This window comes from Fringilla coelebs, assembly GCF_963513975.1.
Source record: "Fringilla coelebs genome assembly, chromosome: 14".
NCBI classification, from domain to species: domain Eukaryota; kingdom Metazoa; phylum Chordata; class Aves; order Passeriformes; family Fringillidae; genus Fringilla; species Fringilla coelebs.
The window spans coordinates 4,458,166-4,476,778 of record NC_140040.1 but is presented as its reverse complement, the minus strand read 5'-3'; the positions used below and the strand labels follow the sequence as shown (position 1 = coordinate 4,476,778).

At 43.3% G+C, this 18,613-nt stretch overlaps 1 protein-coding gene across 1 annotated transcript in view; it reads left to right on the top strand.

Moving 5' to 3' along the window:
- The window catches only part of CMIP (c-Maf inducing protein), a 128,748-nt gene that overhangs the window by 96,590 nt on the left and 13,545 nt on the right, over window positions 1-18,613 (top strand). The window contains exons 6-14 of the mRNA XM_084215270.1: window positions 1,144-1,206; window positions 2,579-2,659; window positions 5,891-5,994; window positions 6,565-6,669; window positions 7,419-7,772; window positions 15,098-15,163; window positions 16,234-16,260; window positions 16,710-16,758; window positions 18,199-18,306. Coding sequence (XP_084071396.1) covers window positions 1,144-1,206; window positions 2,579-2,659; window positions 5,891-5,994; window positions 6,565-6,669; window positions 7,419-7,772; window positions 15,098-15,163; window positions 16,234-16,260; window positions 16,710-16,758; window positions 18,199-18,306 — 957 coding nt within the window. The remainder of the gene's footprint in view (window positions 1-1,143; window positions 1,207-2,578; window positions 2,660-5,890; window positions 5,995-6,564; window positions 6,670-7,418; window positions 7,773-15,097; window positions 15,164-16,233; window positions 16,261-16,709; window positions 16,759-18,198; window positions 18,307-18,613) is intronic.

The window sequence follows — 18,613 nt, the reverse complement described above, 5'->3', positions numbered from 1 at the left end:
CCAAAGATGTGTTCAGGAAAGATCTTGAGTTCAGGTGTTGGTTTGGGAGCAAGGATGTTGTGGTCTCTCCCAGCTGGATGGGGTTGTGTTCTCCTTCAGTCCCCCCTGGCTGGGCCACCACCAGAGGAGGAGTGACCAGTTGCAGGAGGATGGCACATGAGAATGAATATCATAGTTCTGACATGTAACCAAACAGAGCTTTGGGTTTTGTTGTTAAAATTCACACTAATCTTGACCTCTGTGAAAACACAGCTGCTGCAAGCAGGCTCACTGGGCTGAGTAAGGAGATGAGAGGGAGAGCAAAAACCAAAGCAAAGCCTTAGTGAAACCCCAGGTGCCATCCAGATAAAATATCTGGTGTTCAGTTGCTTAATACAGAATGTCCTGGCTGCTGTGTCTAGTGTTTTACATGGAAATGGGTGCTGGGAATCCCTGGAACTGAAGAGTGGAAAAGCCTGAAGGCATCACCACACAGAATATATTATTCTGGTACCATTTTCTAGCTTACAAAGGAAGCAACAGCAGCATAAGTTCATTACCCCCTCAGTGGCAGGTATGACCTCCAGTGTGTTTACCCACCATAAGCACATTGGTTTGTGCTGCAACAAAGGAATGGTTGATCTCAGCTTTTACAAAGTTAGATGCTTGATTTTGATAAATAGAGTCTTCCCAGGTAAAGAGCACTGCTAGGTTGCTTTTAGTGAGCTCCTTCTCACAAAAAAGAACTTGAAATCCTTCACAAAGGATATGTGTGTGTGGTGGTGTTCAGTTTTTTTCTTTCAGGGAAGTTTTCTAACTGAAACAGTGAGCCAGATTCATCTTTGCTTTATTACATCCTAAAACAAAAAGGTCTCTCCTATTTCCATTTAAACCATTATAAATAGTGCACTCATTTGCCTGTTTTACATATTTACACTAATGTAGTTAGAAGCAGAGTTTTCCTGAGGATTCATAGCAGAAGTGTGCTTGAGCTTACTTGCAAAATAAACACATGGCCCACCTCTAATTTCTCTTTTGATGCTTTTGTCCTTTTCTAAAAGTGAGCTTTTATGCCCCCAAGAAAAACACTTCCCTGCAAGATGCTTTCTCCAGTTGCTGCCTTGAAATTCAATTGTTCTCCTTTTTCTCCTTCTCTTTTTAAAGGCAATTGCACCTTTGCTGGAAAACAACCATCCTCCTCCTGACCTCTGTGAATTCTTCTGCAAGGTATCAGAACAGCTTTGCTTTCTGAAATCTCAGAGTTGTATATGACTGTTGTTCTTTGAGTGGGGGGTTGTTTTTTTTCTGTAACTTCTTACCTCCTGCCCAGATTGAGTTCAGTTTTTGGTCAGCAAGCAATAATACTGGAATGGTGAACAGCACCATTGTGATAAATACCATCATATGCTGAGTACATCAGAGTGTTTTGTGCTGATACTGTGTGAGAGTTAAAATTTTGAGACTCCCACACCTCAGTCTGGGTACAAGAGGTGTCCTACTGCATGTTGTGTTTAGCTAATGCAGAAATCACTGCAGCCACTGTGTTCAGGTGTGGGCAACAGGAAGATTGTGTTCAGTCATGGCAGCAGGAAGATCATAAGGGCTCATCCTCTTCTCTGGTAAATCCATGCTTGTGCTGCATTTTGTATCCTTTATCCATAAACTGCAGAGTACCTTGGATTGCAGACCTTGTGGATTTAAAAATGCTGCTTTTCCTCAAGGCCTGTTTGTGTTTCAGTTTTGAGTCTGCTTAAATTTGCCTGCTGATGACTGGGTATGCATTTGTCAAACATTCTGGATGCTGCTTGTAATTCCCATCCAAAGTTATTCATCAGCTGCTTCTTCCTACAGAAACTGAGTCTTGCATTTTTATAAGCACTCTTAGGTCATCAGTAGCCTCAGACGTGATGCATTTTTATTCCTGATTTGGGATTTTTTGATCCTTTGATCTTTCTCAGAGATGGGCACCCAATGATCTGTAAATGTGTGCAATGGGATGGGTATAGTTGAAGGAAGGGAAACAGGTTATGGACTTCCCAGAACTGAAGTGGACAGGGTACTGAGAAGGAGAATTTATCTTCAAAACCGACCCTGTTTTGAGCAGGAGGTTGGACCAGATGACTTTCAGAAGTCTTTCCCAACCTAAATTACTCTGTCTGATACACTATGATTACATATTTCATCCTGTGATGGGAGAATGGGTTGTTAGTACCTTCCAAGATCCACCACAGGTTTTCAGGCTGGATCCCAGAAAAAGGAAGTTTGTGACATTACAGTGCCTGTGTGATCATATCTTCCTGTCTCCAGCCTCTTTCCTTTTAAAACTGTTGGCAGTAAGACCCCAAATTGGTACATTGCAGTGACTTTTGGGAAGAATGGGGGACAGGGAAGGGAGTTTGCAGCTGCCATGGGAATCTTCTACTAGACGCCAGCAAATCCACAGGAACGAGCAGTGTCACGGGTGCCTTAAACTCAGGGAAGATTAATTTCACCCCTGGATCTCGTTAATCTCGGGGTAATCCACCACGGGGTGTGAAGGCAGGGGATGCCCCTCTCCAGGATTCCTGCAGCTCACAGCATGACCTGTTGCTCCTTGCAGCACTGCCGAGAGCGGCCGCGGTCCATGGTGGTGATCGAGGTGTTCACCCCGGTGGTGCAGAGGATCCTCAAACACAACATGGTGAGTGAGTGCTCACGGGAGCTCCAGCCCTCTGGGGAAGTTTTCCTGCCACACCTTCTGTCATCTGTTGCCTGTCATGCCTGTTGTGTCTAAATCTGCCCCCCAAAGTGTGAATGCTGCTGTAGTTGTGTGTTACTTCATCGGTGCAGAACTAACAGGCTTGCAGTGGGATCCTCAAAAGCATCTAAGCAAAGCCATGCTTTGAGGGATGTTTCTTTTGTAGCAGTGCCAGCATTTGCAGCTCCAGCTCTTTCCCACCTGGCCCTTGGCTCCTTATTTACTGCCTGCATGCCATCCTTGCAGTTAAAACTGTTTAAAAATCAAATAAACAACAAAAGCAGAAAATGGGGACTTTGTTCATTTGAGCTGGGCTCTCAACACTTTTTCTGTAAGACACCACCAGCCCTCTTGGTCTCCATTGAGTTCTTACCTCCGTTCCCTGAATATCCTTATACTTTTCTACTGCTTTTCCACTGCTATTCTTCCTTCTCATTACAGGATTTAGGTACTCTGTCATTTTATGGCTGTTCTTACCCAGACTTTCTCCCTTCTCATTGCTGATAAATTCCTTGTCAGTATTTGAAATAAATGCCCTGCTTTGCTTTCCACCCTGTAGACCAGATTCCCCTCCCCAAACTCTGAAAATAGTCTTACATGGTCCATATTCCTTTCCTAATAGAGGTATTAGTGTCTGGGGTATTTACCAGCTCTCCAGCTTTTGTGGCATATTAAGTTTCCTGCCAATATTTTTAAGTTACATGAAGAAGTCTTACTTCACAATGCAGTGGCAAAGAATAACAAATAAATAAAATAAAATATTTAAGGCAATTGATTTGGCTGTGCTCTCAAGGATGAACCTCTGTAACTTCATAATCAACTTCTTTCACTAACATATAATTTTAGAGACCATCTGTTGTCATGCTGTGATTAGCATGAACCCAGTAGAAAACAGTCCATATTTCTTATTTTTCCAATCTTATTATTTAACTCCCTGAGTTTACAGAACTAGGTAGAAAGCCCAAGATGCCAAAAAGGTCATATTCCTGGCTCTGTGCCAGCACTATGCAGACATGTAAACATTTTTGAATATTCTGTAGTGTTCAGTGAAATATTCTGTAAATGTTATTCTTGGATTCCAGACTGATTTTTTTAAAGCATCCAGAGCTCTTGAGGGGTCTCAAATAAAATCTAAATGCATAGTGTAATGCTTGTATTTGGTTAGCTTCAGAGAATTGGGTATATTTACCATACTTAACATTGCAGATTGAAAATCAACATGTCTGTACCGCAGTGTGTAGTTGGAGAATTTATGGTGTCAGGTATTAATTGGAGTGGATTTGGGCACTTTACCACTCTCTGGGGACTTCTGTACTGAATAGTGCTTTAGAGAATGTGTGTGTGTGTGTGTGCACATAAATAAGGTTACTCTTTAGGGGGACACTAAACTTCATCACCTCAAGAGGCCCCGTGCAGTCCTTGGGGCAGGAGACTGAGCTGGCTCTTCCCACCTTTGCCTCCCATTTGTTCTGTGGCCTTTGAAAATTCCCAACAAGTTTTGCTCCACAGTTTTGTACCTCTGAAATGGGGGAAAGCTGTCTCATTTATCTCTGATTTTAACATCTCAAAAGAACCAGGATAGGCTTTTGTCTTGGTGATAATACTGGTTACAGGACTGGAGGCTGTTTTGTGCTGAGTTATTTGAGGAGTGCTCAGCAACCTCCCAAACCTTTGGGTTTTAGCTCTTTGTAGGCTAAGCCCAAATGTTTGACTATAAACCCTTCTTTCTTTTTTACTTTTTATTTTTTTGAGCAAACAGTATTTGTGGTGTGTATTGTTCTGTGCTTGGTAAATGATAGGGCATTATATTAAATTTTATTTTACTGAGGTCAGCAATGGCATCCTCTTTATGATCTCTTGGACTTTGATTCCAGTTTCAGTTAGGACACCTAGACAGGCTGGAAACTTTCATAAGCAAATTGCAGTTGCAAAAGCTATCTTGCAAGGCATGTTCATGAAATTAATCAAATGTTCTATGGAGCACACATGGTCTCCTGCCCTTGGTTCAGGTTGCCAGAAGGAGCTGTTAAAAGTTTAATGATGTTAATTGTAATGATGTGGAATTGCCCACAGTCCCTTTGCTGGGTGAAATTACCAGGCAGCCATTCAGTACCAGCATTTAGGGCTTGAAGGAGACATTGTGCAGCCTAAGCTTGTTTTCAAGTTTTTGGTCATTTTTTCTGGTTGTAAAACTTACCAGGTATTAATAGAGGTTGTGCTACAGAAGTGCCTGAAACCAAAATGAGTTAACAGAAGGCTTCAGTGCTCTGGGAGTTCATCATCCCTTTTACAGACCACCACTAGTTCATTACCATTTGTGGCATTTCTTTAACATTTCAGCTGCCATGTATTTTTTCCAGGATAAGTCCACAGGCAGCTGCTGGAGGAATAGCTGGGAGTGCTTGTTTGTCCTCAGTGGACCTTGTTCCCCACTTGGAAATTCAGCTCTGTAGTTCTGCAACACCTGTGTAATAAGGTTACACCTGTGTAAATGTGAGGAAATCTGCTGTGGAATAACACTCACCAGACAGCAGAATTTACTCCTTCCACATCTAAAAATAGCAGGTGATGTGAGGAGATGCGGGATTTCAGTTAGCAGGTGCCTCTCTGACTGCAGGATTTAAAGAAAGTGACTCTTGAGCTCACCTGTCAAATTCACAGCATAGCTGGAGTAAAGTCAGTGGAGAAAAAACTGATCTCTGGTTTTGTACTTGATTGCATATTGATAGCATGTCAAAATGATTTTCTCTAAAACCAGATGAGATACTCATGCCAGAAGTGGAAATAAAATATTTTTTGGGTTTTATTTCTAAAAATCTGCAGTTAGGAATGGAAGCAAAAGCGCAGAACAAAAAATGTATTTTCAAAATCAAAATATTAAATGAAAAGTGCAAAACAAATGTGAGACAAAACATAGGTGAGATTTTTTTGGTTTTTAGTTGTTTCATTATACAGAACTTTGTTTTCAAAGTGGGTATAAAGGAAAGAAGAGACTGGAAATGCTGTCATTATTAGCGGGGAGAACATTATTTCAGTGTGCCGAGATGCTCTTCTCTTGAAGCTTGTCAGCATCATAGCAGTGTGAATTCAGTTGTGTTTGAGCTGGTTTCTTTTGAAAACCCACAGTCTGGATGTGCATTCACCATCTTCACCGAGTCTCTCCTTCTTGGGCAGGATTTTGGGAAGTGCCCTCGGTTGCGGCTCTTTACTCAGGAGTACATTCTGTCTTTGAATGAGCTGAATGCTGGAATGGAGGTGGTGAAGAAGTTTATTCACAGGTTAGTTACATTTAATTTATGGTGCATTTCTAATCCTGTGTCCATGCTTTGGTGTGTTAATTCTCCCAACCCTGCTTTACTAGCTGTTATCAGTAGCTGGTGCTTTTTGGTCCTGGCAAACAGCAAATAAAAGCAAATTAATCAAGTCCATCAGGCAGTGTTGCTGAAGTCTCTTTTTCAAAATGCCAGTTCTCAGGTAAATCTGGGGTTTTCTGTCTGCTTCCACACTGCAAGGTAATGGACTTTGCTGTGCATGCATTCTTCATATACATTTAAGACTCAGAGCCTCTGCAGAATGAGTCAAATTAACTTTCAAGCTCATCATGCTCACTCAAGTGTGAGATTTTGGGAGGACTTTAGGGATACCACATCAATTAAATTGATGATTCAGCTTACTCTTGTTCATAAGTAGGGCCACTGGATGTAGAGGGTTAAAATATCTCTCTGTTATGGCCCTTCTGAAGATCCCCCAAGGATGCCTATCCAGGTCTGTCACCTCGTTCTGTGTGACTGGTTTCGCCCACAGAAACCTTCCTTGCAGTGAGATCATCTTGTTTTTTTCTTTTTCAGCATGCATGGTCCAACAGGACAATGCCCACATCCCAGGGTCCTGCCAAATCTTGTAGCTGTCTGCTTAGCTGCCATTTATTCCTGTTACGAGGAATTCATCAACAGGTCAGTACGAACTCTCAGCTGACCACGCGTTCTTCACAGCGTGAGATGGGTGTGCTAGAAAAACTGAGAGAAGCTGCACCTCCCTTCCCTGGTACTCCCCAAGGGAGTGAGGAAGGACAGGGGTGAGACCTTGAAGGAGGGGTTGTGTGTAAATCCCTGTGTATCTGCAGCTTTGAACTTGAGCTGGTTTCACAGCGCTGTCTCCGTTATTGTGGAAAATCTGATTCCTCGCTCGCCGCGGAACAGACGCCGCAGTTCTCGACACACGAGCCAGTTTCCAGTAGACACTGAGGGTTCCCCTCTGCTATGTTTCCTGTTTGTTTATGCCTATCTGACTTTCCTCATGGTAGAGCACGGACAGGGGCTGCTCAGTGTCCAACGCAAATTCCAGACGCGAGGGCTGCAGACAAATGTCTGGGCATGTACTATAGCCAGATACATACTTGGGCATGGATTCTGTTACAGCTTTGCACAACTTGGACAGGAAAGTTCACCTTTAGACTAAACTGGTCTGTCAATTAGAGTAATGAAAAGCTCAAGTCTTTGTCAAATAGGGGCTGCAGAACAGTCTTATTGGAGCCTTTTAATGTTTTTAATTGATTTCAGTAATCCGATTGCCCAGAGGAAAGCCATCCGGTGGGCAGTGGGAAATTGCAAAAAATTCGTGACTTCTCAGCGTTGCACTCTCTCTCCTGCTCTCTGCTGGTATGTCTGTCCACTGAAATGATTTGTTTCTTTCTGAAATTCAGTCGGGACAACTCGCCAAGCCTGAAGGAAATTCGGAACGGCTGCCAGCAGCAGTGCGACCGAAAGCCCAACCTCCCCCTGCGCCTTCTCCACACGAGCCCTGACCTGGTCTCTCAGGAGGCCACCTTGACTGAATCCCGTCTCAAACCGGTCATTGTCACTTCCAACGAGATCCACGTGGAAGTGGAGCGCAACAACACGGCCAACCAGAAGATGACGGCCGGCGTGGGCAACGACAGCGAGCCCAACCTCATCGACTGCCTGATGGTCAGCCCCACCTGCAGCACCATGAGCATCGAGCTGAGCCCCCAGGCTGACAGGATCCTGGGCTGCTACGTGGAGATCCTCAAGATGCTGTGAGTGGCTGTTCTCAGCAGCTTTCAGAGCGATGTCGTCTTAACAATGGTCGGGGGGGGGCTTTTCCCGCAGGCCTGTTGTCTTCAACATCTGTGGCGAGCCAGCACATGGCTATAAATCTTAACTCCAGCTCTGGAGAGTCCAGCCTTTGAAAGAGGCATCTGGCACTGCCAAGATGTTCTAAAAATAGCATCAGGAAGATGAAAATGGAAAGCTTATTTGTACATCGAGCCTCAGGCATTTTACAGAAGACGGGATGTTGGTGCCAGTGGTTTCTGCTTTTGTTCTTGCCCACCAAAAATAAATAAAAAAACCCATTTGTCTCCTCCAGGGCTCTTGGGATTGCCTGAGACAGAGCTAGGAAAGGCAGGTCTGTGGTAGGTTCAGTGCTTGTGAGTGATAGGCAGCACCACTGCCCTGACTTTAGCAGGAGTTGGATGCTGTTATTGTTGTTCACTTGGATGTTCTCCCTTGTAGAAGTTTTATGCCTTAGATTTACTTGTATTAGAGTGAAGTCTCTCTCCAGTTGCTTTGGTACAGTGGACCTGTATTAGGCCCCAGGTGTTCAAATAGTCTTTGCCACAAAATGGTGGCAAGGTGGTTCCTGGCAGGCAAATCTCCTGAATATCTTAAACAGGAATATAAAGGAAAATGTTACTCAGGAAAAGCTTGGTTTTCTCTGGATAAATGAATGAAAAGGATTAACAGAAAAAGTGGACTGCAGAATGGGAGCTTGTTATAGAAGTGCAGTAAAACAACTTTGTTGACTTTGACAGCTAGCTCTGACACTGAGTTGCAGTGTGTTTTGTGGCAAACTGTTTAACTTCTTCATTAATTATTTTTAAACAGTGTAAGGCCTAATGAAGCAATAGTTGAACTTTCTAGAATCCAAGATGGGTGAAATCTGGACTCTGCTGTAAACCATTAGCATGTGCCTACACTGCAGACAAATGCACATCTGGGGCTACACTCCCAAGGAGTAAAATGAGATCAAACTGCTGTGGTGGAGGATTTTGTGAAGGTTTTTGTCCCACGTTTTCATTTTTTTTTTTCAAAATACATGGTACAAATTTGCAGCATCACTTTTCCACTCACTACACAGCTGACTTGCAATTACTTAAGCACCATTCAAAACTGAAGACAGGACAAGTGAATACCAGATACTGTTCCCATTAGATTCTTGAGCAGGAAGTTGATGTGAAGGCTAATTTTGTATTTTTTTTTCCCCTGTGGCCTAGGTTCTTCTGCCTTTAAAAATGATTGCATTAAAAAAAGCACAGCATCTGAGTTTGCTTCATCTGGGGGCTTTTGAGTCTGCACTCACCCAGGTGCTACATGAAACACGTCGTGTATTTATTCCTGTCCCCTTGACTCTCCCTGCTTTCCATAAACACTGAGCTCTCTCCCAGTCCTGATGCTGGTTTGGATGCTGACTCACTAAGCATTGACGGTTTTGGTTTCATCATGCAGCTGACACACACTTATAAACAAATTCACAAATGGGCATGTTCTTCCTCACAGTCTCTCCACTTTTAAACATTGGATATGCCAGGTCCCAATTCCCATTGAATTGGCGACGCAAAGAACTCGTTTCACTCCATGCCTTAAAATAATCTATTTTTTGATGCATTTCCTATCTTTTTAAAAATCAAGGTGTTCAACAGCAGCCATGAAAATGGGAATGTGTTACTGTTAGAGGTGTTGTAGGCGTGGGGCTGTTTGGGCCCTTTTTCTGCTTGTGCAGCAGGAGTTCTGAAAGGTGAAACCCAGGGGATGTGACAGTGGGGGACCAGTGATAACACAGAACTGGTGCAACTCTCCTCAGAGTGCTCTGCCAGAGCCCACACCCTGCTTGGGAAATCACAGCCTGTGAGAATACAGCGCAGCTCCTAAGGCACAGCTCTGGCTGTAGCTCCACTCATTTGAGTTCCCTTCCATTCCTGTTCATCCCTTGGTTTTTTGGGTGCCTGAAAGCAGTAATGCAGAATCTGCTTGCTCTTCATTCTGCCACTGGCTCACTGGGAGGTCTTAGATAAGTCACTTTCAAATGCCTCCTTTTCCTTATTTGTAAAATAAAGGTAAAGATTTTCCATGTTGTTTTTCCCATGCTGAAACCAGCAGTGGAAAAGCATTTTAGAAGGACTTGTAGTTATTACCAAAAATACAAGATAATGCTGTTGTGATGCTGATTACTTTCATGCTCTAACTCTTCCTGAACAAAGGGTTTCTGTTGCATGAAATACTATTACTGTACTTTGATAATCTGAGAATATGAAGAAAGAGAGTTGAAGAACATGCCAGTAGGAAGAAAACATTAATTATAAAACAACTGCTGTCCAGGAGCTGAGCTCTCAGCAGGCTTTCAGTAAGATAATGTTCTTATTAGTAACAATGGTAAGCCAAACATAAATAAGTTGCTTAGCATTGAGTTTGATTGTTCTTTTAGGTGTCTGACTCAGTATCATCATCAAAACAAGAGTCACCAGCGATGATATCTTTTTTACATAATTAACTTAGGGCAGCAGGGAGTAATTTATTTAGGCAAATTTTAATTATTGGAAGTCTAGCAAATAAGAATTCTCAACAGTAGCTTCAACAGAGGACATTTTATTGTTCACCTGACTCTTTCACAGTGCTTACTTTTTGGGGGAAACCCTCACTTCTAATATTGATGAAGGTGTGATATAATAATAACTGTAATACTTCACTTTTTGCACAGAAAGCTAAAAGGGCAGTTTAGAAAGTTTGTCTGTCTAGGGGCTCTTACAGCACCTAGAACATCTTTGACCTTTTTTCTAATGTAGTTGAGTAACAAAACACAACTATTGCGTACTAAAGGAAAATAGAAAATCGGGATTTTGAAGATGCTGGCAGATGACCCAAAGTCTGGGCAGATTTTAAAGGAGACACAGTCTCTAGGGTAACGTAGTGTTTTGGTCCTGCACTCAAAAGTGGATCAAACTTCTGTGTCAATATTCTGCAACACGTTCTGGACTCTGATAGTGTTACTGACACCAGCCAGTGCCTCCTGAATGCTACAAGTATTGAACTGGTGCATAGAAAATGCACTAAATTAACTGAAAAAATTCTGTTCATCATATTAAATTAGAGGCTTTGAGAACAGCTCAGCATTGCCCAGCTCCTATTTGCATGTTAATGTTTCCATGCATTTGGGAATGTCTTGTACAGCCAGACTTGTGCTTGAACAGGACAACCATGGTTAGAGAAAGTTGCAGTAGAAGGGGCATTGGGCTGGAGGGCTTTAAAGTTTTCTTTCACGTGGAGGACCCCACTGGTTCCAGGGGATAGGGAGACATTTAAACTGTCTGCAGTGAAATCTAGGTCAATTGGTTGTGGGAACAGACCCCTCTAGGGGCAAGCTCTGTTGGTGTTGTATCATAAACTGTTACCCTTTGTCTGTGTTATTTTTTGTTTCCATGGCTGCCTCTAGTGGCAAGGGTCCGTCCAGATGTCCAGACACTTGCACCCCTCTCTGGGGCCGGTGTCACAACCTTTTTTGGGCAACCTTGTGTTGCTGTTTCCTGATGCTTCCATGCCAACTGTGAGCAGTGCAGCCCATTTCTGTTCTCAGCAGTCAGGGTAGAACCTTTCTGGAATCTTTCAATGGTGCTAAATTTTCTTCTTTTGAAAAAGCTAAACAAGCCCATCTCAAAAGAAGGCTGAGCACAAAAAGGCACCTCAGTGTTTTGCAGATAGCAGGTTTGTGCCTTGTATGACAAGGGGTCTGATGAGGCTTGTTCTCAGCCTGCCCTGGCACCCTGAGCTAAACCTGATGTCATACAATTCAGGGAATTTAACCTAGAACCAGGGAAAGAAGGGATCATGTCTGGGGGTATGGTCATACTATCTGACAACAGAGGTTACCTTGCCAATCTGCTCAGTCTGGAGAACAAGCTGCTTCCAGGCAGTTGTTCTTGTCTCTTCATTACCCCCAAAACCCAAGGACTTGGGGCTTGAAGTGTCTCCGAGATGAGAGCCACAGCTTTCCAAACACGAGCACCCACTGGAGCTTCCCCCGGCTGCTCTGCATTCCCCAATAGGTCAGTGGCATGCTCTGAATATCCCAAGTGGATTATCCTATGTCATGTTTATCGAGGTTGCCCTGGGCTGCTCGTGTGTTTTGGATTGTTTGTGCCGCACATGACATGCGGGCAGGTTTTCATTTTGGTGAAAGGTGATCCCGGGGAAGGAAAATGTATTATGTTGGCAGGCCAAGAGCGATGATGGCCCAGAGGCAAAGTCACTGCAGTCGGGGATTATTTAATTAATATGGTTGTTCTGTGCCCTGGCCAGTGCCCTGGGACAGTTTCAGGGTGAGGGAGGCTGTGAGCAGGGGCAGGGATGGCTCCGATCTGTCACCGTGACCCCGATGCGCCCGCAGGTCAGGCTGCAACCTGGCTGCTCACCTGGAACTGCAAATCCTGCAAAAATCAGAGCCAGCGAGTCCTTCTCCCCCTTTTATCAGGCCAGTCCTGGGATTTGAGCTGTGTGATGAGTGTTGAGCCCAGCGCCCTTAGGAGAGCTGGGAAGGGAGTTTGTCCCAGGCTGTCCCAGGATCTCCCTATGCTCCCTCCTTCTCCTGGCCCAGCCTCTTGGTCTGGCTCATTGCAGTGGTTGTTCACTGCAGCCAGAACTAATCCATCTCCCTTTCTTTCCCTGCTTCAGACACTTGTCTTGTGTTGGAGCTTTGAATGGACTGAAAAAAAAGAAAAAGGAAAAAAAAAGGAAAAAGCAACTGTCTGAAATGAAAGAAGAGTGCAGATGAGATGAGCACAGACAGAAGGAAAGTGTTTTTGAAAAGGGAATAGGTGGGAGGAGGAGAAACACTGTAGGCTTTTAATAAGTAGTTTAGTTTTATTCTTGTGCTGTGTTTGTTTCATGTTTCCTAGCTCACATTGAAGGGATTACAGGCTGTGCAGATTTTATGTTCAGGTCCCACTCATGCGACTGAATTTTATATATTTTAATAGGAGATGGTTTCCTTCCTTCCTTTCTTTCTTTGTTCCTTCTCCTTCTGGGGAAGCAGACTGATTTCTTTTCACTGTCCTCTCACAGGCCTGCCCTGCTTGGAGAAAAGTCAGTGATCCTGTCCCATTCTGTCTGCAGTTTCATTCCAAAACAACTTTTTTCTTACTCTTGCAATTTCCTTTGAAGCTCAGCCATGAAAAATTGATTGGTTCATATTATTAGTAATCACAACTCTCCAGATTGCTCAAGAAGGAGCTTCAGTGGTGTAACACTTAGCCTGAGATGTCACAGGAGCTAAGCCTCAAAGTGGCTCTCAGCTGTTCACCTTCTGTTAGAAAAGATTTGTTGGTGCTGTATCTCATGTGATATGAAGCACCTTTTACACCTGGATTTTCTAACTCAGCTTTTTTGACTTCTGAGTCTCCCCTGCTCAAAAAATCTGCTTTTAGTACTGTTTGTATCTACCAATAAAAATGTGTTGTTTTTAGAATAAAATCAGCTAGGAATTTCTAAAGGGTGTGCATATTTAAATAAAAGAAAATGCCTGGACTGTGTTCTCACACCTGACAAATGTGGTGAGACCTGTGCCACTTCTCAGGATGCATCAGCTCTCTCCTACAGAGACCTGGTATTTTAACAAGAGACTTTCAGCTGAACCTGAACACAGGCCAGAGTTCTGTGTCACTGACCCATTCAATGTGTCTGTGGGTCAGAAACAGTGAATAATCTTGTAGATAGCTTTAATTAATCAAAGCTTTATTGAGAGAACCCCAAAAGCTCATCTTGGAGATGCTATGTCAGAGGTTTCCTTGCATTATGTCAGTTTATGTGACAAGCCCCGTCCTCAGGTGTGTCATGATATTCACTTTACACTGACTAAATGGAAAAACAACCCCTGTCAAGAAGTCCTGTTTCATGTCTTGCTGTTCTGAGACGTTAAACAGAGTTGATCATCTTCCTTATTTGTTCAGTGGCTAAGCAGGTGAGGGACTTTTTGTCTCAGGAAAGAACCTGATGAATAGGTGATCACAAAGTGCTCTTGCTGCCCCTGACTCACAGTCACTTTAGGTTTGTGAGACACCCCTTGTCTCAGAGTTGGCCCTAGCTTAGACCTGAGAACAGAATTTTTCATGGAGGAAAAAATTAGGTTCAGTGGCTTCTAGCACAACTGGCATGGGCACGAGGTTTCTTTTTTGGATTACTGTAACTTCACACGTGCTCTTCTGGTTTTTAATGCACTAAACCACTTTCAGGTCACAGTGGTCCTCATGGGCTGGTTGCTTGCATGACATAGCACACATTTGTGTAACCTGAACTCACACTGCTCTTGGGCAAGGGATAACTGCTTCCCTGGTTGATTTTTACATCACAATTCTCCATTCAGGTAAAACTTCTCTGCATGTTGCTTCTTAAGAGTACCCTGCTCATGCATTTAAATTTTCTTTTTCTGTGAACACATCTTTGTGGATTGTCCAACATCATGTGTGTTATTAGTTTACGGACATTTCTGGTTTATGTGGTTCAAAAGATGGATGAGACTTTTGGAAATTCATCCATCTTCAATTTCTCTGAGCTAGAAGTTTCCCTTTGCAAAACTGAATTCTTTTGGAACAGTTCCTGTGCATTTGTTGTCTGTCTGCAATGCTATCAGTAGATGCTGTCCATCTGAGAACATTACACTTCGTTCCTTCCCAAAGACACACCACGCTTTTGTCCCAAGTTTCCAGTGAGCTGCAGCCAATACTCCGGTTTTTAACACTGAAATCCAAAAGGTAGCAGCACTAAGAGGAGGTGCCAGGCTCTTCTACATTGTTTCTACAGACATCCCCAGGTGTTTCAGCCCATGTGAGATTCACTTCTGTGTGTACTCATTGTTACCAACGGGACTGAGACTCAGGGTCTGAGCTTTGGCTGGTGGGTTTTGTGTCAGAAATGGATTTGGGGGTTTCTTGGGCTTATGTCTTATAGCAAAGAAAATTTCCAGTTGAATGTAGAGAAGAGCTTTAAATAGCAGTGGCCTGGTAATTACTCTACCAACTTAGATGAAAGTATTACTTAGTGATTAAATGTCAACAGGTTTCATAAACAGCAAATGTCTTTAAGTTGACATAAAGAAGGCCTCTCTGGAGGTCACTGTAAATACCAGATTTATTGTGCCTCAATGGAGAATGTGCTGGAAATGGAAAGGGAAATGTCACTGTAGATTTTGAGAGTGCTTCAGTAAACCAGAAAGGTTGTTGGTGCCCACAGTAAGAAGCTTTTAACTCCTTGAACTAACTGTTGGCAGACCATACTTACAACCTGGTAAGCTGTTAACAAAATGTTCATTTTGCAGGTCAGACTACGATGACTGGAGACCAGCCCTGGCCAGCTTGCTTCAGCCTATCCCGTTTCCCAAGGAGTGAGTTTGCACTGGTTTAGGATTTACTGGCTTGATCTTCTTAACTGCGTTTTTGTGGTGAAATATACGTCAAGTGAAAAGGGATGGCAAGAGGAGCCCTGTGCCTCTAGCATTGATTTAGAAACTGAAGCTGATTTTGGCTGATGCAGAGGGATGTGAAGACCTCCCCACGTTCGACTTCCTTCCCCATTTCTCTCAGATGATCCTGAAAAGAAATACGGTTAACTAGAGACAGGCAGACAGGAAGGGGAGGAAAGCTGGTGAGGAGGAGAGCAGAGTGAGAGATGCAGTGGGGGAGGACGCTTCACTGGCGTCACAGAGACTCCTGTCGTTTGTATTTTGCATTAAATGAAGGAGCTGCCCCACGGACCAGCCCAGCTCCCTCGGAAACCTATTAATGAGCAGTGGTGTTTATAAAGTGCAGACCTCCATGGACAGAAATTACAACCTGTAATTGTACAATTTGCTGGCTTATCACATCCCCTGATGACCTGATGTCTTGAATCATAGAGGGCTAATCCTCCATGCCAGGTTACCTGGGCTACAGTGAGAGCTTGGAGATGGGTAACAGAGACATCATTACCTAAGTCAAACGTGAGTCTTGGGGGAGCTGTAAACCATACCACGATCCAAGGCACTTCACAAAATGACCATTAATTGCTTTACTGATGTATGATGCTAATTAGCTGCGACCATACCCTAATTGCCTTGCAATTAAAGAATACACCTGGCTCTTGGAGGTAGGCAAAACCCTGTAATTATATAATGGTACTGTAAGTCTTTTACTTTCTTCTGACCCAAAGCTCCCACTGATATTAGTCAGAGCCTTGTCTAAAACAGACTCAAGAAAAGCTACAAGATTTGTTCCAAGTAATTTTCCCCTCTAGGTTAATGCAAGGGGCTTTATCTGATTTTTTGAAACTTTTTTTTTTGTCTTATGTGCTGCAGTTGCTTAGCAAGTCCTTTTATTATCTGGAAAGAACTGAAAAGTGCTTGTTTGGGTTTTTTTTGGGCTTTTTTTCCTCTCTCCTTTCTCTCAGATGCTCATACTCTTCTGTTTTGAATTTCAGGGCTCTCGCACATGAGAAATTCACAAAGTAAGTTTCTGGGGCTCCTTTGTTTTATTGAATAAATTCTTGTATTAGTCAATAATAGCAATGATGCATTATTCAGTATTGTGTCTCTAATGGCTTTTATCTGTGAAGGGCTGTAGGCATGTTCTGTTAGCAATAAAAAGTTCTCTTTGTAATTTATTGTGCTAGCAGGAGCCCAAGGACTAGAGCCAGTGGGTGCTGATAGAATTTACAAAGGAGTTTGTCAATGCTCATCTCAGAGACATTTTCTAGGCTATTGTGAGCAGACACTGTCCTTGGTAATCACTTTTAGGCATCGTATTTCCTTTCTGTGAAAGGAGTTCAACTTGTTTCTCTCTAAAGTGCATTAATATATATAATTTTAGGTGTTGTTCAAGAGAAATGTGATACTTGTGTAAATACTCCAACCAGCAACTGCTTATTCTTGTCCTTCTTACTCTTATTTTTTTCAGGGAGCTGAAATATGTGATTCAGAGATTTGCAGAAGACCCGAGGCAAGAAGTGAGTTTGTTGGCAGTTTACACAGAGCATTAGTTGGAGGGATTGCAACTGCACTTGTTCAATCTCTCCTCAAGTAGTTTGTTCCAAAACACAGCGTGGTTTTACTCTGCCTAGGTCTCTAAGCAGTAGTGGCCTCTCAGGGTGGTTTATGTGTAAGGTTTGTGTGTTGTCACCTCCTTGGCTGGCATCAGTTGATGTCCTTGCTCTAAACTGCAACCAGCAAGATTTTCACCCTCTGTGGGATCACCCAGAGCTTTTCATCTTCTGTACGAAAAAAATGGAATCAAAATCCATGGATGCGCACAGCTTGCAAAATAACAGGTTTTGTGTAGCTGTGTTTCAGCTCTGTTGTGTGCAAATGCCTGCAATTCTCATGAATTGGCAGCAGAAAGGGGGTGGGAGTGTGTTACTGGGGTGAGAGTGTTGCTGCAGCCTCGTGGTGCCTGCTGCCTTGGAGCTGCACTCCGAGCCTGCTCAGCATCATCAGCTTTGGCTGAGTCACAGGGAACCTCTCATCCACAGTGAATCTTGCTTTTGGCATGAAGGCAGGAAAGCTCCCTCAAACTGTGGGTGAAGCTGTATCATCACTGCCCAGAACTCCTCATTTCCATGGGTTTAGCTCTTGTGAGCAATAGTTACCCTTGTCAGAAGAGACCTTCTTGTCCTGGAATCGCACCAGGATTTCATCTGTCACTAGAGCTCTGTGCCCAAAGAATTTGCCTCTCCCTCCCCCACCTCAAAAATTGAAATGGAGCATCTGTTTCCTCAAGTGAAGGGAAAAAAAGAAAAGGAAAAAATAAAGCTTAATTATGACTTCTCTATTAAATTGTGGGACTAAATATAGTATTCTCTACAGTGGGCCAAATTTAGACTAATGGTTGCTCACTGGTGCCAGTTTTCCAGTGCAGCTTCCGAGCTATGTATCCCTGTTGAGTTTTCCCTGTGGATTTCCTTCACCCTGACTCTGGTCGAATTTTATAAGAGCAGGAGTAATAAGAATTGTTAATGATTGGAATGGGCAAGCCATCAGCCACCACATTTGGTATGCAGATCACATCAGATGTATAGACACACATGCTGGGAGGACAGGGGGAAATTACAGAAGCTGAGAAATTTCTGGGGTTTTTTTTGTTTGGATTTTTGGTGGTGGTTTTTTTTCCAAGCGAAAGGAGCTGTTCTAGGTTAGAGCCATTTCGTGTTTGATTTGTGAAAAGGGAATGAAAAGGGCCATGCAATAAGGGATGGTGCAGCTTCCCTCTTGATTATATTGAAAAAATGGATTCTGGGAGGGGAGACTGGCCTGCAGCTCTGCAGATTGGAATATTAACCATGAGATTTCCAGCAGTCCCTGGTTCTGCAGTTACTTTTGGCCTGGTGTGGGAGATGCTGGTGGCTATTGGCAGGAGCTGTAACCATCCCAATGTGTTCCCTTCTTGGCAGGTGCACTCGTGTTTGCTGAGTGTGAGGGCTGGCAAGGATGGCTGGTTCCAGCTCTACAGCCCTGGGGGAGTGGCCTGTGATGATGATGGAGAGCTCTTTGCCAGTATGGTAGGTGTCTGCAGTAATGTCAGCTTACAAACTTTGCAAGAAGTACCTAATGCCTAGCCAGCAGTAACAGGATTTATTTCTTTTTGTCAAAAAAAAAATTATCAAAATCACTATTTTGTTAACCAGGAGTGTTCACCAGAAAATCCAGATCTTTCTACCACCAAATCCATCGACCTCCCTTGCAGTCACAGTTTGTTTAGCAAGTTACTGTTCTCTTTTTGAACCTTGGCATGTTTTCTCACTGGTAGTGTAACACACAAACCATGCTTGTGCATATGTATGTATTTCTGTACTTGTAAATATCTGT